The sequence below is a fragment of the Megalops cyprinoides genome, chromosome 1, assembly GCF_013368585.1.
Source record: "Megalops cyprinoides isolate fMegCyp1 chromosome 1, fMegCyp1.pri, whole genome shotgun sequence".
NCBI classification, from domain to species: Eukaryota; Metazoa; Chordata; class Actinopteri; order Elopiformes; family Megalopidae; genus Megalops; species Megalops cyprinoides.
In genome coordinates this window covers 64,599,377-64,623,526 of record NC_050583.1, presented here as the reverse complement: position 1 = coordinate 64,623,526, position 24,150 = coordinate 64,599,377, and the positions used below count along the sequence as shown (strand labels likewise).

Here is a 24,150-nt window from a genome sequence, read left to right as displayed (position 1 = left end):
GTATTGAAGAGCTTTAATGGCTTTACAATGAAAATGTCAACATTTTAAACTTTCTGCTTTGGAGATGTTATCATGTGCTGAATGAATTTTGGACCTCAAACAAATTTCAGACATGTATTTCATGTTAAGAATTCTGACCCATAACAGCACTTTAAAATGGTTTATTTCTATTATGTTGTGACACAGAGTCTGCTACAAAGCGGAATTTACAATATCTAAATAAAAGCAACAAAGTATAATTGGCCCCTTGCCTCTTTTAGATATAGATCAGAAAGACAGCTCTGTGCAGGTCACATTATAAAATCTGTTTCTGCCATTGTTGAAGCTGTAAATGTTCTGATTGGCTGGCATATTATGAATATTCTTTTAGGAATCTAAAACAAGGTATATAAAGCCAACGTAGGAATGCAGATAGCATCATAACCTCCTGTTACCAACAGGAGTCTTCTAGACTGAGGATGAAAAGAATGCTGAAGATGAATATCTGAACAAAATACAATATCTATGATACAACTCTGATGGCATTGAGGATAACAATGCAGATAACAAAAGTGTTCTAAAACACTGGGCGGAACAATCTGCTTGTATTATTATGTATTTACTTAGGAGATACACACTTATCCAAAGCAACTTATATAGCTTACAGTTTACATAATGTCTGTTTATACAGCTGGATATTGCACTGATTCAATTCAACTTAAGTAGCTCGCTTGAGGGTACGACAGATGCGCCCCACCTGGAACTGAAACATGTAATATTCTAGAAGTAGACTTCTAAGAACTATAACACACCGTGCCTTCACTCTGGAAGGGTCAACTTCCCTTTTATTCTTGGAAAGGAGCAAGTACAGATGAATATTTCTTATGTGTAAAATATTCTTACCAAATATCTTTTCAGAACTGGCAATAACGATAATAAGAACATGAAGGAATTCTGCCTTCCCAGGATCACAAGGATCTCTATGGAATAAGAAACAGTGATATCATTCATTTATAAGCTTGTTTCATTACAAATTTTGACAAATGTTTTTCCTAATTTCTACATGTCCCTTAAAATCTCTATTAAAAATCATAGATAAATGCTAGAATTAAATGTCCTGCGCAGAAATAGGGGTGTAAAATTTGTTCCAAAATACTAAAATTTCCTCAATGAAGCAGTCATCAGGACTTCAGGCCGATCATTGAACTGGGGCGGTTGGCTGACAACAGGAGATGGAAGTACCCATTTTACCAGGATTCTCTGTATAAAATCCAGAACACATGTCAAACAGCCTGAGTGAAAACCTTTCAAACAGTATGGTTAAAGTCCAAAGACTAAAGAACAAGCGGCAAATAGTCGTACCTACATATATTTAAACAATTAAAAAATAAAAGGCAGCAACAATGAAGGAGTGTTTAAATCAACCCCTACTGTTTAGAGGAGTCTACTGTGCTCACAGTCTCAGGTACAGACCCATTAGGACTGTGCGGGTAGATGCAATACATTGGTCCTGAATTATACTAAAATGCTAGGCAGTCTCTTAGGCCTCCCTAAACTGGGTTGATGTACTAGAAACTTTAAGGATAAAGCACTTTAAAAGGCATGACTGAATACCCCCCCCCCCCCCCCCCCAAAAAAAAGGTCTTTTGAAGTCTAGAGCAAACAACATGAAAGAGTGATCAAACTTGGATTACCATTTGTTTGAGAGAAGCGTTGAGCTGAGCCCTTCTTGTCATGTTTTGTCGTCTGGAGCATTACAAGTGTATTGTACTAATACAAACTAACTCAAGCTCATTAAATCAATGGCTCATCCTCTCCTGTTGCTCTTGGCTGGGGCACTACACAATGTGTTAAACCTGCCCTTGGCCTCAGGGCAGAAGCATACCAATCCAGTTCCTTTCAAAATATAACCACTGAAATCTGGAGGAGAGGGATGCCATGCCATGTCTTATCAAGTTTCAAAAAATAAATAAGATTACATTGTGTCATTTCCAAGCATTAACAATATGGATGGAGTGACTGTTAAGGCTCTTTTTTCAATAACACTCTTAATAGTTTTATGATAATGTCTCCTTCAGTTTACAATTCTGGACCTATTCAGTGATTCATACCCCAGTTAAAATTCAGTCAAAAACCTTTACAAAACAATAAATAAATATGCATAAGCAATAACAGCAGTAAATGCATACTGTTTATATATGATCACTTGTAAGCAACAGGCTCTCCATACGAACACAGAAATGCACGGAGAGCCATGTGCAGTGTGTTTTGCAATGTTTTAAGTTGGCTCTGGTTACTGACAAGCAAAGGGAATGTCCATCAAGGCGTTTAAGGGAGAGTGAAGGGTTAAAATTAGGGGGAGGGGTACTTGACAGCAAACCAGTCGAGTGGTATAAAACCATGCATAGAGTGGCGTATGCGCTTACTAACCTGATGTGAGGGAAGCATAGTTCATGCGGACGCATCGAAGCACGCGTGGCGGCTGGACAGCATAGCCTACTTCAGCGGCGTTCGACAAAATGGATAATCTCTGCGGAACAACCGTAACACTTATATAGCCATATTATTAAGAATCATGGGAGCGACTAAAGTGGCAGGACCGGACTATATCACAACACCTCATTTCGAAAAAAATACATGATTTGTGAGAGAAAAAAAAGCAATACTGGAGACAAGGCACATGAGCACTGAACTCAGACTGTGGTTTTAAAGCACTTCAGTTTTACACAAGGTAAACTATGTAATCTGTGCATATCAAGACATCCATGTCAGCAGAGATGAAAGAGGGACCTCAGGAAGACAGTGCTGACAAACAGAGGAGATTAGGAGAACCGGGCAGCCACTGAACCTTAGTGGAGCTAGTCGATGGGACATTTACCTGGACGCTAATGAGCAAAAGAATTTTCTGTGCATTACAGCTTGTTTATTATTTATTGTTTTGTAATTATCATATGCTGCTATACACCACCTGATATTGGACACTAGACGCCAAAGAAATATTTCCATTTCGCACGGAGAGATAATATAGATAATAATAGTAGAATATATGTGTATGCACGTACTTTCTTTAAGTAATGTCAGTATCTGCTGACATAACACTGTTAAACATTATTTGAAATATACATACATAAATAGTGGCGAAGGTCTGATATTGTCTCTTGTTAAAACTTTTGTTTTAATTGGAGCGTATAACAACAAACTCTTTTTGAAGAGCCCATAAACACCCACACACTGGATCTGGTTGATATTTTTTCAGCTCGCAGAGTATAGTCATTAGTTCTTTATTTCTTCAACATTTTTCCTGAATTTGTAATTTTGAAACCCGAAGTGGCTCCACAGTGGTGTTGCGGCTCCTCGTCCGCGGCGGATCCGGAGATCGGGGTCTCAGCAGCGGGAGGAGGCGGCGGTGGGACTCCACCGCAGGGTCCCAAATCCGGCCGAGTAAAAAGGATGATTCGGTTGGTAGCAGAGTTGGTACTACTGTTGGGACTCCTTCTCCTAACGTTACACATTACGGTGCTGCGGAGCACCCCGCTACAACAAGGAAATGTCACTTTGGACAACGCGAAGAATCCGTTGCTTGATGAGGTAGGGTGGCACATTTATTTTTACTGTGATTCTTAAGTGGTAACCTAGAAGATAATGTCTTTCATTTCTTTTTCTTTTAAACTCACAAGTCTGATCGGAATATGTGCACTTCAACAAGCTAATGGTTACGTAATTCCATTGCCACTTATTTAAATGTTAAACAAATCTGGGGACCACATGTGAAGATGGACTCACCTTGCAACGCACAAACACAGGTTGTTTAGAAAACAAAAAAGCATTTTATACTGTCAGAAATGAGCTCCAGAATCCATGCGGTAGTTTATGGAGTGTTGTACACCAGTTTCTATGTCTGAAACAGTGTAGGCTCCGATGGTTAAGCTTCACCGGTAGGTCCCCGAAACTGCGCAGTGGCTCTATGTGGTTCAATCACTGGACTCACCTGACATAGCCGTACCACGAGCTGCACGTTTTACTAATTTGAATTTTCAAATTTAAAATAGACATCCTCGTTTAAACAGCTTACTTCGCCCAATTGCTTATTTGAGCTTGTTATATATTTTTGTTATGATAGTAATACGAAATCAATCGCAAGGCAACGATATCGCTTAACATTATACTGTTGTACAGACTCACGCACGGGTCTGCGAATGGGATGCTAGGAAGCATTGTTGTGAAACGCTTAGTTATTGAGCTGTCGAGGAAATGTCTCAGTCTGGAATGCAGGTATAGAGACAGACAAGAAAAAAAGATCTGAAAAAAAAAGACTGCAGAAACCAATAAATACGGGCACTCTGCTCATACTATGAGAACAGGCCTGTGGCTTGGGTGTTAGAAAACCCATTGAAACCAAGAATGAAAATGCAAAGAAGAGTGAGGAGATAGTACTGAGGATTGTCTGCTGGGAATATGCCATTGCCATGTGACATTGTACACAGTTTACAGCTGTATGTATGCCTGAGCAGCTGCATTATTTGCTTAACAGATGCTTGTATCCAGAGCAACTCACACAGTTTAGATATCATGTTTATACAAATAGATATGAAGTAACTTTAGGTTAACTCCATAGCTCAAAGGTACAAGAGGAGTGCTCCACCTGAGAACCAAACCCTCAACCAGGTCATAAGACCTGCTTCTTCATGCAATGCCACTCCGCTGAAGGTGATGCTCTAGATTATCCTACCCAGGATTCAAATACACAGTCAGTAAAGTGAGAGCCAGTGGCAGTCTACAAAATCCCAGGCCCCCCCCACGCAAAGCTGGGGGGTTTAACAGAGGAGAGGGGGGTGACCATTTCACTGAACAGCATGACCAAAGTGCTGTCCAGCGAAATGATCTACCAATGTACTCACAACTGTCTGGTAACAGCCTGCACATTTTCACTGTGTGTCACATTTTATTAAGTAATCACAGTGGTAAAGCTGATCTAGATACACCTAATCAAAAATGTGGTTTCTAATTTGGATCTAGACATTGGACCTCTGACATGTTAGGGTCGAATGTAATAAGGTACCCCTCACATATAATTCCATCCCATAGCACAAACTATTAATATTCATTCTGAATGTATTGCTCAGTGTTAGGTAAAATACACTTATCTTTTTTTTTGCCATTTACCTACAGTCCTGCTGACATGTATGAAGTCAACTGCATTAGCTGTATGTATTATGGAAGTCACCATGCAGCACAACACTGTCAAAGCAAAGTGGTTATACTTGCAGTTTTGTTTCATATTTACAAGCTGTGTAGGCATATACAGAAAACATTAAGGTTGACAAAGGTAAACTTGGTAGGGTTTGATGCACAAGTCCTGGTTCATCTTTGCACTACAGACTTTATTTACTGATGAGGAAAATGCTCATTTGTGGAGGCTGATTTTTTTTAATTTTTTTTTTATATATAAAAACTGCATTCATTAGAAATGCAATACTACAATTAGTCATCTGTCAGTGGTATAAATTCCAACTGCTGGCTGGTTTATGCAAAGGTTCTCCATAATTAGCAGTCAAATATTGCACTTTTATAGAATTTGCAATGAATTTGCAATTCTTTGCCTGCCATTGTGGAACTGAAATGCCCTTATTTGAACAACTTAAAATTGTACCTCCTTAACTTAACCAGGAAGGCATGTGTAACATGCATGTAATGTAACATGGACTCCTTGTTAGTAAGTGGTAAGCAGAGTAGTCATTCTTCAAATGTTACCATGAAGTTATTCTTAGAGGAGAAGTCAGTAGACAAAAGCTCAGGGTGAGGAACTATGTGCTTCCAGGACAGGTCACTGAACTGTCTTCACTAATGTGAAAGAGCCACAAACAAGACCGTGCTGCCTTGGAGACCAATGCATTAAATAGGATTGAACAATGGGAAGGCTAATTGGGGCACAGTGCTGCTTGGTAGAAGTGGGGAAGAAATTCTCTTCATGGACCTATTGAGTCCAGAGAGCAGGAAATAGCCTGCATTGAGCTGTCCGGGTAGCTGACATGAAAACAAAGGAAATACTGAGCGGTAGAAGTTAATGCTGCCATTGTGCTGCTTCCCGTCTTGTCATCACAAGCTCCTCGATGACTTTTCTCCAGTACCAGGGCTGGGAGTCTTGAGTTACTCGCATCACAGAGGAGTCAGCTGTTCTTTTCTAACAGGGCAATGATGTCATGTATGTAGTCTACTTCTCCCAGCCATACTACCAAATTTGGTTAAATTAAACTAGTTAGACTAGTCAGTTAGATGAAGATATGTGTAATGCATTGCATGTCTTTTATACTACAAATACTGATACCTGAGCATAAAGTAGTAGCTAATGCTATTAGAATTGTGAAGTAACAGATCCTTTTAAAATGAAACTTGTTCCTGCAGATATGAGACACTAGTTTGTTAGGAAATTAGCAGCATAGATGTAATGTGTGCATAAACAACTGACTGAAAATGTATCATGTAGCTAGTTACTGTACAAATCTGGATGCCTTGATTAATTTCCATATGCCCTTTGAATTACAAACAGAACATATGTTTATTAAGTGAAGGGACATTAGCTGGGCTCACCAGTAGCAACAGTATAGTTTTGCTGATTTATAGACAGACATGGATGGAAATGTGAGTTCTCTTCCCATTGTTGGAGACATGCAATGCACTGTCTTGGAAATGTGCATATAATGGAAAAACAGACATCATTCAACTCTCTCCCCACCCCTACCCCCTGTGCTCATAGTACCCCAGGCTCTTTTTCCATGTTGTTGACAATGTAATGATATATTTGAAAATCTATGGATGTTCTTTATAAAACCATGCATTGTTTGTTGGCCCCTTTCCCCAGGAAATTGTGGGGATGGCGACAAGGAGGGGGGCAGGGTCACAGATTCACATCTTCACATCAGCCCCGTGGTGATCAGTTCACTGCAGGTCCCTGTCTGTCATCGTGGTCTATGTCACTGAAGCTTTCTCTTGATTCAACAGAAGACAGACTCCACCCCCCCCTCCCCCTAAAACAGCAGACGTTTTGAGTAAGGTTCCCAGAAATAGGTGATATTACATCCCTTGGGAGGGAACAATGGATGAGAAAAAGTAAGAATTTTAGCATCCCTTAGATTTTATGACTCCAGATCTGAAATCTGGCTGTGCATGTGTGAGCTACTACATTTATGTTATGGTGAATTTCACATTTATCGCATGTTGAATTCCATATATACGATGATGGTTTCATTTAAACATTTCCCAGTTTCATTTTTTCCCCAGTTCAAGCACTCAGCCGAAATGTTCAATTCTTATTGATGTGATTTGGCAGAGCTAACAAGAGGAGAGATTTCATGTGTTGTGTGAGCTTTCCACTGATTGTTATCCATTGCTCCCATCTTGCTGTTGTTGGGAGACCCTTGCCAAGAAAAGCCTGTCATTTTGGCATGGATGTGATGCATAGTGTGGGGGACCTATCCAGGTGTGAAACACCATTGAGAAAGTGGGGTAAATAAAAATTTGAGTTTCCCTCAAATGCCCCCTCTAAGGCTGTAGGCCAACAAAAAAGCTGAGCTCACATGGGCTGCATACATGAGCTGGCTATGGTGACTTTGTACAGACATAGCTAATGATATCTTGGTGCTCTCCATTTTTAGGTGGAATTACAGTCTTTTCCAAGGAAGATGTGTTGCCATATATTGAAATAGGATTCTGCTGAACACGGATTGTTTCTTATGAAAATGTAATTTACTGTGATAACCATAAATATAAATTTTATTTATATATTGCAATCTTTTGCCAGTTTCTCTTTACAGGCTTTAAAAAATTACCTTTAAGACTTTGTAGCATTTGCTCTACACCTGAACACCATTGCAGAAATTGAAAGAAGTATCATTTGTTCTATGTTCATTCATTAGCACAGCATAGGTAAAATGTAAGGGATCTGTTGTTTCCCCCTTGTATTAACACTGATTAATTTCAAAATTACATTTTATGTTAGGGATCTAAGAATGTGAGCACAAAAGTGACATTCATATTTTTGGGGGCAAACCACAGCACCAATTAGCAACATGATCAAATCTATAGAACTAGGACAGCATTGCTGAAGAGGTGTCACCCAGTGGGTTATCCAAGGGGTGATGACCAATTTCCTAGGGGTAATAGCTGAATATTGGCAGATGGCTGAAAACAAGGGAAAGTCACTATGCTGCTTGTACAGAATAAACAAATAGCTGGATATTCAGAGAAGAGCTGGCTGCTGAAAATAAATTTGCATTTATTTCTGAGAAATGACTTGGTTTCTTTATGTATAGTGTTTATACACTAGGCCTGGGAACAGTTGACTCAGTCACAGTGACAAATGTACAATTGATTGGTCAATGTTCGCATATTAATTAAGGAAGGGAATAAATTGCATCAGCCTCCATGTGAGAAAAAAAGATTAATAGTAAATATTTAGACCTCTTTTGCACTTCAACTGCATGAACTTGAACTTGTACTACATTCTTGTGAATGGCTCTGTTTAGATGTCATATGTGCAGTTTCCAAGTGCAAACACAAGGCCGAAACTCTGCTGTCAAGAGGGTCTGTTCCAGTTACTTTGGCATTTAAACAGTGCTGTTACACATGGTGCAAGTGCCTTTTGGGTGGGGAGTAACACTTTAATGATTAGGATGTGTGACAAAGTATGATGCACTGGCCAATCAGAACGCCTGCCACATTAAAAGAGCACATGTGCCAGCCTTGTGTTATTTACATATTTAATGGGAGATTGGCATAGATATACAATGTTTTGTAAATGGCATGCAGCAATTGTAATAGCTGTAAAATATAGTTAAAATATATGAAACTGATCAAAGGTGGACCTGAAATGCAGTGCTCTCCTTGCAGTGGTGTAAGGAACGCCTTAAATATGTTTAATGTTTCATTCGTATTAATGGTTCAATTGTTTTTATGTTCAGTTGTGCAGTTTATATAACCTTTCCTCAATAATTCAATGTTGACTATTCATGATGACCCGGGCCTAACTGTCATTAGGAAGGAAGGAAGGCCATGCCTATATTAGTAGAAAGGTACACGCAATATCAAGAATATGTACAGATAAAGCCCTATACTCATTTCTAGTGAGAGGCATACAGTTATTTAACAGTGGACTACAATCGCAATGTTTTCACCCTTGTTATTATTACATTTTATGTATTTACTTGCATTTTTAGAATATATGCATTGACTTTAATTTTATATGATGACATGTCAATGTACAAACTTGCAAAGAGGTGATTTTTTTGTTAAAGGTCATTAATTTGATTTCACATTTTGGGAATTCTGTACATTTTCCTAATAACACAACTTGCTGTTGAAAGTGAACAGTTGAACATTTTCTGTCTTTCAGCTGTGGGCACAATGTAACCAGCCACAGTTTTGTTGGGTAGGCAGTATCCCTCAGCAGATTGTCACACATCACTGTAATCATGATTGCAAGGCTATATTGATGTGACTGACTGACTAGATGATCTCTAGAAAATTGGGGCTAGAAAATTAATATTATTAATTATCTGACAATTATTCTACTATGACCAATAAGTTATATTTTGTGCTTATATTTACATTAAAGGTAAATTTCGCATCACAGAGATGCATCAGTTCACACCCCAAAAGGGTAGGGGTAGCAGGGTAAGAATGGGAAGCTTTCAGTTTTCCCTGTATGTCTAAAAATACTGATATAGCACTCGTATTTTGTATTTGATCATTGTGCTGTGTTTTTGCATCCTCTAAATATGGCCTTTAGTGTTTCCTAGTATAAATTAAACTTGGCCCATCCCACAGCAACATTTTTGCCATCCTCTGGTCATATATAACTCTCAGGACCATATGGCAACGATTTCATTTCAAATTGATTAATGGTGGCCTGCACGCCTTATGTTTACAAAGAGACTAAGCGCTGGTGACGGCAGTAGCCGAAACATGTGTTCTTTCTGGTCAACAGCTACCCTCAGCATTAAAAAAAAGAAATAAAGTATCTTTAAACATTTTCTTAAAAATAAAATCCCTTTTCCATGTTGACCGATGGCAAATGTTTTAATCTATCATAGAAATAAATAAATAAAAATCATGCATTTGGAATTGATTATAGCTTACCACATTGCATGTATGGTTTGTTGACCATTTCAGGAAATGTGTGTGATTTGAAGTTTAAATGGTCTCTCTCCTCGTGGGCATAGTGAATGCTCTGCAAAGTCTTTACTGAAGACAATGTAGTTCTCTGATGGCATGAAGATGTATTGAAAACCACACTTTGAGTCAGTGCCCCATTTATTTTCAAGGAGTAATGAGAAGAGTCTGTCACCAGGCTGTTATTTACATTGTCAGTGGTAAGAGTTGCATGTCTTACAATCCCCTAATGCAGTATGGATGTGCATTTACATAGAGTCATTCACTGTATTGATGGACCATGGGCTTGATGCTGAATCCATGGCAACCCCTCTCCCTCAATCTGTCAAAGTAAATCTAATTTAACACAAGGCACCCAAAGATTAAGACAGGCATTTACACTGCCATCAACAAAAGAATGTCTCCTGTTTGCATTTTGCACCAGGCATCCACATTTTACACATTATACACTGTCCAAGAATTAACAAACAACTCTCCCCTGCTTGTTCAGTGTCTCAGCCTTGTGTAGTCTTGTGAAACTCTATTGTAAGGACTGGTCCAAAATACGTCCATTTTTTGAATGAAATTAATTTTGTCATAGTTAGGAGCGTTGTGTTAGCGTAAGCTGGACTGTACTGCTCTCCCTGCATTTATACTGTGGTCTGGCCAGCCATTCCCTAAAAGGATTTTTCCCCCAGATTTGTTGTATTTATGGTGCTTTACAAGATTAAGGGTCAGGTGATCATGCAGTGCAGTAGGAGTGGGAAGAGGCCTTAATATTCAAATAGTTCTTTTCCATGCCAGAAACAATAGAAAAATGGTGAATTCATCTCATGCTAGAAGAGTTGAAGTTTAGCACCCCGAAAGCACCTTTCCCCCTGAGTTGACAGAAATGTAACCGATGTACAAGGTTGTTAGAGGTGAATGTATAGTGTGAATGTTTTGCTATTTGTTCACATGTCAAAAATGCATGGAAAAAAGCTGGCTCCGGTGTGCGGTGTATTTGCTGCCGTTGAGTTACGCAACTGGCCAAAGCCTCCTGGTTTTGCTGCCTTCCTCTCCACTGTGCTGCCTTGAGTTTCTCCGGAGAATCCTGATGGAAGCCAGAACAGTGGCGGAACACATGGATCAAGCTTCCTCGCTGAAGACACTCAACCCAGGCCCCAGACGTGAGGCAGAAGAAAGAGATAATTTTCCCCCCTCCGTCTAAGTGTCAGATTCAAAGGCATCCTCCACCATGTGTATGGCATTCATTTCCTGTCCAGGCTCCCGCTGGAATGCCCCCTGAGTTGTTTCCAATTGAAAATGGAGTCATGCTCCTTTAATCAACCCTAGCAACATGGAGAAAGGGGCAGAGGAGAGAGACAGAGTGGGAGGGGAAATGGGAGGGGTATGAGGGAGTTTCATTCATTTCTTTTGAAGGAACTTCCTGGGACATTTGGTCTAATGTGATTAGCCCAAGAATGGTACATCACCTTTGATCTTCCAAATTAACAAGTTTTATGGGGTATTCTTAGTCAAAGGAATCATTTGATAGGTGTTTTGGTTAACTCTGGCATATATTAACTTTATTTCATTCAAGAAAATGTATGTCTTGCAGTGAGACTCCAAGTTTTGAAAATTAAAAAAAAATAAATAATTGGATTTCAACACAGCAGTGCTTCTTTTTTAACACATGTAATGTCAGCTCTTTGGTCGTCGTAAAAGGCAAAAGGAGATAACTAGGGTCATCGAAAAAGAATCTGACCTGGAATGAATGCTGGAATGGAATGAAGTACCAGTGTGCTACTTGTTAAGTCATGGTCATTTGTTGAATGTCTGGGGTTGCCAATGTGTATCAGAGGAGAGGCAGAATAATGCATGAAGGAGATTAATCTGACGTATATGGCCCGGTTTGGGGGGACTGTATGTTTTACTGCATCTTCAGCCCTACCATACCCACTGCCAATGATGAGAATTTAAGCTTTATTTTTTTCTGTGAGGATAACATAAGTTTGACAGCCTGCGCAGCAAAAAAACAAGAGACAACTTGTTGCAATGCACAATTCAAACAAATTTAATCCAGGCCTAATATCTGCAACATGAAGATATATGAAACAGGATTGACTTAGAGCTTCCTCTGCTGAAATGGTCTTTCCCAAAGTTCAACAAATAAAAAAGCCATTGCACTGTTCTGTTGCAATGATGCAGTACAGCAAGATGGGGCTTGACATGGGCTCCCATGCTGTGTTGCACCTTTAGGAATTTATGAATATTAAGCAGTGCAGCAGGTCCTGGGCCATGGACGTAGCAGGTGAGGACTGGGGAAAGGGGGATGGTGGTGGGAGTGGGGGGTGGTTATAGTGAGCAAATTTATCCATATGCAACAGCCTCATTTGAATGAGCAGGCGAACGTGCTGAACTTGAGGATGCTTCTTGGAGAAGCATTGAAAAGTGGACCGCTGAGTCAGAGGGCACACAACTGGAAAACCAATTTGCAAGGGGTCATTGAGCCTTGCTTTCAAAGACCAAAAGATGTAATGGAATGATAATCACCTCTTTAAATCATTTTACATTGCAAGCTTTTCAAAGATGCCTTTGAAAACAGACCTGACCATAACAGCTGTTTCACGATTAATGGAAATGTACATCTGGCGGCTTGGTGCCCCCATTGGGTGGGGGGTTAGATCAGCTGGCAAACGATGAAACGGATTTGTGCGTCGAGAAGTTCACGGAGATTGCTGGGTTTTAACCTTGAAAGTGAACCGTGACGTTAGTATTCTTCTAAGACATGAGCAGTGTGAATGATGGGCTATAATTGCACATGAAAGGATCAAACAAGCTTGTGAAAGGCTTTGGTTGCATCACCAAGGCCAAAGGTAATTTATCGGGTATAGGACAGGGGCGTTTCTAGCTATTGTAAAGATCAGGGGGCAAAGTCAAGTTTGCCTGGGGCTTTTCTTTTTTTGTTTTAAGGGAGATTGGCATGGGTAGGTTGGGGAGGTTATATCCAGAGTGCAAATTATACAATGACAGTTGGGGGGGTCAACTTTTCCTCCAGGGCGTAAAGGGAACCCAGTACAGAGCAGGCACATGCTTCAGTGAACTGAAGTCTTACAATCCTTACAGTATCTTGCTTGTTTAACTTGTTTAATGTCTGCAGTCTGTAGATGATGATAAATCAAATCCGTTACACCAGCTCCTGGGGCATGAACCACACAACAACTTTTGTAGTCAGGGGTCACCAACAAAGTATTCTAGAGCAAAACTGGCAGCAAGTCAGACCCACACACACACAACAACAGCAGACCATCATTTCCGCTCAAACACAGACCCACACAATGCTGTCACGGTTGTCTTATCCTCATGACACGCATGAGGATAAGACAACCATGATGGTATAATGCTTTCTTTACTATCAATAGCCAACACTTTATGAAAAGTCCTAGCATATTAGTTGACAACAGTAGGGTGTGATTGTTGTGCATCCCATCAGTTTCTGAAAGTACTATTTGCCTAAATATCTGGTATGATGGCATATATCTTTAAGTGCAGTCTCCTTTCTAACTCACCTCTTTGCTGCTAGTCCTGCCTGCTCACTGTCCTCCTGACCTCCTCCTGCCTGCTGACTGTCATTCTGACCTCCCTCTGCTTCCTTAATACAACAGCACATGAATGTAAAACTCACCATCGCCCATACTATCCTGCTCAGTATTAAGCCTGCATGACAACCACAGAAAATACTGGCTGCATTATCATCTCTAAATTCTAATTCTTACAAGTTGCAAATTTTTTAGCACCAAAAAAGTGCTGAATATCTTCTGCCTTTGCTGGACTAATTCAACAGGGCTCCCTGATGGCTAGTTGTAAATCAATGAAGATTGCATTTACAACAGTTAACTAGTTGTAAGCAAGCAGTTGTATGGTTAATTGCTTATTGCTTACTGTATCATGTTATTAAGAAATGTGGGATTACAATTGTCAAAACTTCTCATTGTCATTAAAATGGTAGAGTGTGTATGAAGTCCAGTAACTGTATAAATATGACATATTTCCTGTTGGTGAATGCCAGTGTAGACTGTATATGATTTTTCCTGAGATTTGTCCATATTTCCATGCTAAAAACAGACCCATAAGATCTTGAATCAATTTAGTCATTTAACATAGTTTGTCATATTTCATTTTGTTGTTGTTCCTGCATAATTATTTGAGATAAGCAAATCAATTGGAAAGCAAAGGCCCACATTACGTCTGCCTTTGAGTAACAATAACCAAACAAATGTCACTTTTTCATGTTTTGGAGTTTTATGAGTTTGACAGTCACTGCAATGAAAATGTTATTTTATTTTGTTGTCTTCCATCTTTGAGAGTTAGGAATTTTATTTAGCAGCTATTTCAACTGCTGTTTAGACCTGCACATACAGCCCAACCACCAGAACATGGCCCTTTATAGAGTTTTTATTTTCCCAAGGATCTGAACTTTCATTGGGTAAACCTAGCCTGTGCATGGGCGGGGTCTTTTTTATGATCATCAGTGGCTAAGTCAAAACTTGATGGCTGGCTGCCACCGTTGTATGACAGAGCTCCTATACTTTCAGGCCTCGGTACATCTAGAAAAGCAAAGGTAAAATGGCTAAAAAGATTGATGGACTTCTTTGATCTCATTGTCCACCACAGAAGTATAGAAGATTACTGGCTGCTTCTGGCTGTCTGTCCAATTGCAAATAATTGCTCCTTCTGTGTGCGTGTGATGGAGACCACATGTATCAAGAGTCCTTGGGGACACATTTACAACCTCTGACAGATGGCAGGGTGTCTCACTGTCAAGTGTGAGTGTCACGTCAATGCTTTCACTTTCTTAGCTGAATGCTTCAGCACCTTAGAACTTCCTCCGTTTGCCCCACAGATAAGAGTGTAGGACTAGGGACTTTGCCCACACATTTTCTCCAGCTGACAAGATCCGATATATTTCTCATATGCTGTAATGGAGGAGAGGACTGCCTTTTTTCAGTCAGCTTATTCTCGGGCCTTCTGGAGCAGACCAATATGTGAGATACAGTAGATAAGTGGAGCCATGAGAAAAGAAAATTGGCACATAGACAGGAACCCAAACACCGAGCTGCCCCAGCTAGCTCTATAGGGTTTGGCCATGTGTCAAAAGGTATTTCCTCCAGTCAGCCTGATCAGCAGTCAGCCCCATTTACACCAGTAACCTATTTATTGTCCTAACCTTTAGAAAAACAGGTTCTGGATTTGAGTTTAATGCAGATTACTATGTAATTTATGAATTGTATGACACATGGTTTTATGTGGTTGAAATGCAGATGGCAGCTTCAGTTAAACATTGTATTTCCATTTTGTTGTGGTTCCGTTCTTCATGCCAGTCTTCCATTCTTTGCATGGTGGGCAGGAAATGCTCCCCCTTAATGTGTGCAAGATCAATAGGTCCTTAAATAGTCTCTTTGAGCAAGAATCGCTCTGCTTGCTCACAGACATTGCATCAGTGGTTGCACAGTGCAATAGAAATAGAAATTTTTTGAAAGCAGGTCTACAAATTTGTGAATCAAGCAACAGGTTTTGTTTTGTACCCACAAACAGCAGAATTTGAAAAAGGTATACCGCGTCGTGAACAAAGAATCGGAAGACAACTGCAGATTTCCGTTTGTTAACATGACCTAGCATGCCCTGTGCTAATCATGGGTATGGGAAGAGAGCTGTGCTCTCCCTCCAAAGAAAGAGGCTCTGTCCCAGGAAGTGTGGTTTGGGCTCTCCTTTGACCCAAACTGACAGACCCCATTCTGCCCTCCCTTCCACCACTTAGATCCCCTCCTTTCCAGCCAGCCCTCTGCATCCCCCAGCAAGATTTATGGCATGGGTTACTCCCATTTGAACTCCTGTCAGCCTGAAATATTATTTTAATGGTGCTAAACAGCCTTCTTATGGGAGACATTAGTCTTTATCGCATCAATATTTTAGCATGGTTTTTGTTTTGCTAAGAGAGGTCATGGTTTGCTTCATAAATTTCTCTTGTCCTGTGTAGTTTTTTCCCCTTCTCCAAGCATCTTTGAGCTCACTGGATGGGATTCATGAGGGTTTAATTACGATGGTTGAAATCTCACATAGCGTTTAAGGTTCTTGACCCCCTCTTTTTGTCTCCCCTGTTTCATCAGAGTAATCTCGATGTGGAGAGCAGCTTCTCCTCTCGCCTTCCGGCAGAACGTCAGTCACAGCAGTGGCCTGTCCCCAACCCACCAGGCATTGGCAGCACTCTGCAGGGGGATGGACCTGGTGCCTTCCTCCTGGACCTCCACAATTTCCCCGACCTCTCCAAGGCCGATATAAACCGACAGAACCCAAATATTCAGGTTAATTTACTCCTTTAACATCTCCTTTCTGTCTTGCAAAAAAGTCACAAGGCTTGTTCAGTGTTGTCTGTGATGTCAGTGGTGAGCTCATAGACTCATGTATGAGTGTATTGGGCCTATATATATATATATATATATATATATATATATATATATATATATGCATGCTGATATTGTATTTATGTTGTCTTATTGTATGGGACTCATTGAAAACAGGATGAGAAGTAAGGAGATAGTGAGCCAAAAACAAAGATAAAAAGAGCAGCAAAAGGAAAGAGCAACTGGTGTGTGTATGTGTGTGTGTGTGTGTGTGTTAGAGAGAGAGAGAGAGAGAGAGGAGAGAGAGCAAGAGAGAGAAATGTTCTCCTTAGTAGGGCAGTTGCTTGGCAAACAGGAAGAAGCTGAATGCCCTGCTACACATCACTACTCCCTTTCAGCGAGGAGCCTTGTAGAAGTACTGAACTAATGGCACTGTAGACACACATTAAGTCACTTCCTCTTGTTTCATTCATTGTCTCTTGCATACACACACAGACACACATGTTTATATTGGCACTGCAACGTAGACTGCTTGTGGCTTCCATTTGTATTTGTGAAAGGTGTAGGTGAATACCATTCTACCAGTGAATTCCTCTACCTTCATGCATAGATTATCAAGAGTGTAGAGACAACTTGCTACGTCCTATTTTGTCCATTTCTGCTGTTTCTTGTGTCTGCGTGTAAGTGTGTGTGAGTATGTGTGTAAGAGATATTTTGGTTTCGCATTAGAAATGACTGTGTATCACATGAAGCCTGGAGTGAAGAGCCTGGTGTTTCCTGGTTCATTTGAAAATCACCTGAACCTGAACTTGTAAAGGGAGAGTAAAGCTTCATGAAGCCCATAGTAGGTGGAGCTATGCTATGGTTTAACCTCCCTTCAAAGTGTTTTTTTTTGGAGAGCAAGCTGGTCTGTTTTTGAATGGTCACATGAATGATTGGAATCATGACTTACTCTTGTCTTGATGAAGCTTCTTTTTCCATTCACTGCTTTGTGTACAAGGTGAGGACCTGCTGTGGTTGGAGGGTCATGAGCGCAGGTGCAGCTACCTACAACTGCAATGTCCATCCATTGAAATTATAGAACAAATACACTTTAAGTGTACAGGTGCACATTCTGATGCTCAATTCATAGCTGTACCTGCAAGGACAATCATGCCAGACTAAAACGTAGTTAATAGTCACATGATGTCCGCATAGCAGCTCATTGATTTTGGAGCCTTGGAGTACTCTGAGCTGTAGAGGTCAACTTCAAAAGGTCAGTAGTAGCATGCCCCTCACGCAGGTCAGGACTTCAGTCTCACTGGGAGTTTGCATTTCCTCAGGTGACTATTGAGGTGGTGGATGGGCTAGAGGCGGCAGAGCCGGAGAGGGATCCTCACAAGGAGAACAAGCCTAGCTGGGGTTCGCCGAATTGGAGGAACTGGTGGAGTCGCTCTTCCCCTGTCACCATCGGCAACAGCAACGACAGAAACTCAGAGGACAGCAACTCTCTCAAACCTGAGTGGGAGCGACGTGGGGGTGGGGCAAACCAGAGGGGCAGCTTTGAGAGCAAGACTCAGACTGAATACGGTGAGTGTGTGTGTGTGTGTGTGTATGCGTATGTTAGAAATAGCAGTGAGGGACTCATCTGTTTCATGGAAAAATGTGAGAAGGTTGCCATTTAGGATTACATCTGCTGGCCCCTGGAGGGATTGCATCCAAACACCATCACATGCCTGGCAAAGCAGTACATGTTTTAAAATACGAGAGTATCAGTTGTTGACAGACAATTTTGTTGCAGTGAATTCCTTTCTAACATTGAATTTAACATTGTGTGTCATTGTGTAAGCACTCCTTCACTGTAAATCATAATCTTGTGAAAGGATCAGTATGCAGCCGCTATGCCTTTCACATGGCATAGAGATGGGAAGGGTGTGAGTGTGTGCGTGTATGTGCGCGTTGAGTGGTGGGGGTTAGATAAATAATCTACGATCCCATGAAAGAATGTCTACTTCCTATAAAACACATTCTCACAGTGTCTCAGCATGCCTGGTCCATTCCTGATCTCTCACAAACAAGACTGTGGAGGAGTGTTTGTCAAAAGCTCCACTTAACTCAACCATATGGCTGTTGGCATCAACAATCACCTTACGTCAACTGCTGCAGACGTGTTCTCATTGCACTCAGATCCTGTTTAATTGCACATGCTTGTCTCTGAGGGCTAGAGTACAACAATTAGAGCTGCAGGTCAGGGGCGGGTGCCTTATCTTTGTTGGTTCCTGATTGCACATTACCCATACTGCTAATGAAACCATGGCTAGTGATGAGCTTGAATATTGGGGCTAATTGCTCACCAGAGTAAAAAAAAAAGAAAAAAAAATCTGTGAAACAAATAAACTGAACCCCACTGTGATTGGTACAGTATGCTTCTGTGAGAATGCAGCTATTTCTTTTGTTTCCATTCCAGCATGATCTGCCACCAGAAAAGGTGTTGTTTGTGTTTAGCTAGGGGTCATAGTCAGATAACTGGCTCTCCTCCATATTTAATGATAATAATATGTGGCAGATGCAGGGCTCTGACTAGACTCAGGCCTGAAAAAAGCTTTAGAGGCATTCACCCATTACTACTATACTGTAATGATATCATATATCAACAGGCTATCAAGATATTACGCAAAAAAGTTTCCTAAGCATCCGGTAATCAGAATAGATTCCATGCAAGATTTATAGATATCTATATCCATTTTGAAATCATGTATCCGTCATTAACCTTGTGGTTCAGAATTATAATACGGACTTTATAACTAGATGAACTGTGTTTTAATGATCTTCCCACGTATGAGAATGGAAACAGAAGCATTGAATAAAGCAAGTTATAGATAAATCACAGCCATATGGCTGGCTTTACTGTTAGCTCCTTGCCAGAGGTAGAATGGCTTTTCTTCTAAATCTGCGGTATCCTTACTTAAACACACTGCTGGATTTATTCAAAAATCACAATTAACATACCTTGTAGCAATTGCTGACTGGATCTTGTGTAGTGGATGCCTAAGGGAAAATGCTGAATTATACGTCTGAGAAGCCCCACCTTATATTTATCTTTTAAAATGGCCTCTGACTCACATATGTGATGCATGATTTATGATAAATGTCTCAGTTTTAACCTCCCACACTCACTCAACCCCATACCCCGGTTTTGCTCAAAATTGCTAGATTGGCATCTCTTGCGCAAGTGCCTGGCAGCTAGTTTATGAGGAAATGTTCTCCCGTTTATGGGGATGGAGCTCTGCTATAAAAGCTGCCCCCCACTGAATGTTTGAGTTGCATCTGAGTAGAACCTGTGGGAACTACCATCTGTATCAATGCAAGGACAAATGTCTTCTGTTCATGTCATGTGACTCCCAAGCCAAGGGTCACCTACGACAATTCAGTGATGATGGTCATGACTGTCACACTGTTTGTCTGTATCTGTACCAGATTCACTTGGCATAAGTGGATCGGTGCGTGTGTCAGGCCTTGGGGACCAAATGGATGTTGAAATTGCAAGTGAGGCAAAAATCAGTCTTGGCAGTTGCATAGCAGGGAGAAATTCCAGCAGTGAACAGCAGGGGTGCTGTTGAAGACACCACTGAGTTTTACTGAAGACAAATGCATTTTCTTTAAGCTCAGGGAAAAATACCCCATGGTGTTGAAGGCAGCTAGGAAAGACAGCATACTGCAAGGTATTCCTGTGTGTATTGTGGACTGAAAGCTAAGCCCATGCAACTCCTCGCAAGTGTGAAAACCATTTGCAGAGGCATGCTAATGACTCACTGATTAGTGACTGGCTGGGGCCTCTGGTACCAGCAACATGTGGCCTCAATCAACACTGCCGTGAAACTACTGGCAGCCTGTTGACTTTTTCCCACGTGCCCCCTTTCTCTCCAATGCAGATTACATTGACGGGGAAGGGGACTGGAGTGGATGGTCAGCGTGTAGTGTCACCTGTGGCAATGGGAACCAGAAGCGCACCAGGTCATGTGGGTACGCCTGCACAGCCACTGAGTCTCGTACCTGTGACATGCCAGGCTGCCCAGGTAAGTCAATCTCTGCGGCTGCATGTGTACAAAACATTGGTGATACGTCAAGCCAGTTCACAATTCAGTGACCACCATTACCACAGTGACTCTGTGGGTGAGTTTTGAGACTGCGAGGGAGTGAAAGTTATTGTCTGTGAAGTCAGTTAGCTTATCTTCCTTTATAATGTCAGCTAATGGTAGCACTTTTATTGACTGCAATCTAGACATGCTGATGAGGGCTCCTGCTTGTCATCTTTTCTGTACTGGTTCCATTGCATTACTGCGACCTTTTTGTTTTACTTTGGGACTAGGAATTGAGGATGCCTTCAGGACAGCAGCCACTGAAGTCAGTCTGCTTGCTGGCACTGATGAGTTCAACGCTACCGAGCTTTTTGGTGTTGGTAAGACTTTAGCTCTTGTTATTCATATTTGGGTGATCAGTTATCCATTTCATACTGAGGTTCTGGAGATCCACAATCTTGGTTCAACTAAGACAGTGATTAGTTGAACGTGGTGGTTAAGTGTCTTATTGAGTGAATGCCTGTAGCCACTGTGGCCTTCTAGGACTGAATGCCCCCAATATAGGTGTCCTATTTATGGGGTGTATAAATATATCACAACTTTGCATCCCCTCAAAAGATGAAATCATTCCAAAACCCTGTATAAATTCAACTTCTTTATGCATGTTTCCAGCACAAACATGAAAATGTAAATGAGAGAGAATCAACTGGATTCCTCAATGTCCTTTTTGTCCTTGTTTTCCCCATAAACCTACCCACACACCCTTAACCTAGCTAACAATGTCTTACAGATACAGACAGCTGCGAGAGATGGATGAACTGCAAGAGCGAATTCCTGAAGAAGTACATGCTGAAGGTGGCTAATGACCTTCCCAGCTGCCCCTGTTCCTACCCGACCGAGGTGGCCTACAGTACGGCTGACATCCATGACACTGTCACTCGCAGGGACTTCCGCTGGAAAGATGCCAGCGGCCCCAAGGAGAGGTTGGAGATCTACAAACCCACAGCACGCTACTGCATTCGCTCTATGTTGACCCTGGAGTCCACCACTCTGGCCGCCCAGCACTGCTGCTACGATGACAGCATGAAGCTCATCACCCGTGGCAAGGGGGCCGGATCGCCAAACCTTATCAGCACAGAGTTCTCGGAAGACCTGCACTACAAGGTGGACATCCTGCCCTGGGTCTTCTGCAAGGGGGACTGGAGTCGCTACAACCAGGCAAGGCCGCCCAACAATGGGCAAAAGTGTGAAGACAATCCTGTGGATGAGGACTACTACAAGCAGTTCGAAGAGGCCAGGGAGTTCTGAGTTCTCCATCTGCATGAGAATATGAGAGGAAAAGATAAAAACAAGATTTGAGTAACTCTACAAATTAGCAGATGGAAGAAGCAAACCACTGTCTGTTCTGTTTTTTTTCTTTTTTTTTGGTTTTTGTATAGTACGACAATTAAGCAAAACAGAAGCCTGCAAGCTAACAAGGAAAGCTGTTCAACAGAGATGCAGATCCCTGTATCTGATACTATATCATTTCCACCCTGGTGACAACAAACCACTCTATTTTCCATGCTGTAATTTTGCAATTTTTTCATTGCTATTCCATATAAAACAACTGATTTTCTGTGTAATTCTCACAACAGTGTTTTTCTAATGTCCTTCATCAAAAGGAGAGAATGTCCTTTTTTTTCCTGCTGCATAAAGGGAAAACTCCTTAATGGATATAGGGGTATTGTAGTTTTGTGGCTCTTGTGGTGTGCATTATATTGTCAACGTGGAAAAAAACTCTGAGACAAATAACAAATGTCTTTGTGACTTCAGATTTGCAATGTGAGCATCTGTCTATTGTTTACCCAGCAGACAATCGAAGGGAAACAATTCTTCATTCTCCTTCATAAGACGAGGACATCAGTATGGTGGCCAACCACAACAGCCAAAGAGTTGACTGTGAATGGAAATAATTTACAGGAACTTAAAACCATAAGTATCAGTAGCTTTTTGTATTCAAAGAGTTTGATCTTTTCCCAACCTTGGTTTGGGTATAATATTCAGGTTGTATGGTTATAAGATTGTTTATTTAGCATGCACCAAATGTTACAAATAATCTATGGCCCTATTGTTTTTTTCTATTATTGTCTCTGGCCAATGCCATTCTTTTTCATGTAAAAAAAAAACTGCATTATTTTTGTAAAGTATTTATTAAGTTGTAGCTATCCCTCACTCGTTGAGTTTTTCTTAAATGGTCAGTGTTTGGTTGGGTAGATGGAATGCGTGCATATAAATGTACTGAGAGACCTCAAAGGAATGAATGTTTAAATAAATACATTAAATGGCATCTTAAATGCAAGACCTTTTTATTTCTGCTATTCCCTATGTGTTTTCCCAAGGTTAACTATTTCATATGTAGACCTGAGAATGACCTAGTGTTTTTTTTTCTCCTGTTGTATGCAGTTAAATTGATATTTTTAGCAGCAATGATTCAGTTTTACAGCATTGTGCAACATTTCCCAACAGTTGCGAATGAAGGCTCCTAGGTTTTCCCTCTGTTTTACATTGATGCAAGAAAGTAGTAATCTGCAAAAGGCAACTCTACCTTAAGATATCCCAACAGCTGAGGCAAGATTTGTGTTAGTATTAGATCCATACTGTGCTGCAGTAGACACATTCTTCTTATGTGATTTTGCAATGTCCTGTTTTATTTTTCTCCACTGCTCAATCTATCCAGTCTCTGGCACGCATACACTCGCAAATTCCACTCTCCCTTTTTTCAGGGAATGCTTATCTGTGCACATACCATGGGTTCAGGGATTACTAAATCAAAGAAGGTACTTCAGAACATCCCTTCCTATAACTGGGTTTGTAATTACGACATGTGAAATGCCATCACAAAGTAGCAGAAAAGCTTCGCCTTGTTAGTATGACCATAACTGACCTATCACAGAACCACACAGGCTCCAGCATGCAGAGAATCCCTGGAACACTTTGCAGTAGTACTACTGAGAAGCACACATTGAAGTAGCTTCCTGTCAACTTGTCGTCTGCCAAGAATCCAACATTCTTTTGTTTCCAGTGACGTTGCACGCAAACCGACAGAACAAATCCCTCTCATGGAGTTATGTCATATCCTTTTAAAGCTTGAGCTGCAAAGAAAAAATTTCTTTACAATGTTCTGTTTCCTCTCATTAATTGTTGCGCCCTGACAACATTCCAGAACACCCCCTGCCTTAGGAGGGAGGTAATGGATCTCCTGGATTAAAACAGACCAGTAATGAGCACACACAAAAAGATGGGTGATATTTCACCAAGGGGGCTTGAAGAAGTCAAAATTAGCTGAAGTTTCCTCTTTTGAGTTAGTGCAATATATGATAACGTATACTTCACATGGTATTTTTTGTATGCTATTTTTCCTTTTTATGCAGCCCTGTTTTTGAAGCACTGATTGTACATTAGGCTTGTCATGACAACCTGGGCACACACGTTGCAGCACTGAGTCAGTCACTTGTAAGTCGCTTTGGATGAAAGCTTCAACCAAAATGAAAAACTGTAAATGTAAATGCAGTCTTCTGGGCCATGGGGCTCAGTCTGCGTTC

At 40.9% G+C, this 24,150-nt stretch overlaps 1 protein-coding gene across 1 annotated transcript; it reads left to right on the top strand.

The window, feature by feature from the left end:
- Positions 1-2,420: 2,420 nt before the first annotated feature.
- Positions 2,421-22,689, top strand: LOC118783163 (isthmin-1-like). Its single transcript, XM_036536882.1, has 6 exons — positions 2,421-3,567; positions 16,275-16,469; positions 17,831-18,077; positions 20,420-20,563; positions 20,857-20,946; positions 21,357-22,689. Exons 1-6 carry the CDS (start codon positions 3,430-3,432, stop codon positions 21,872-21,874), a joined length of 1,332 nt encoding a protein of 443 aa, XP_036392775.1. The 5' UTR covers positions 2,421-3,429; the 3' UTR covers positions 21,875-22,689.
- The last annotated feature ends 1,461 nt before the right edge of the window (positions 22,690-24,150 follow it).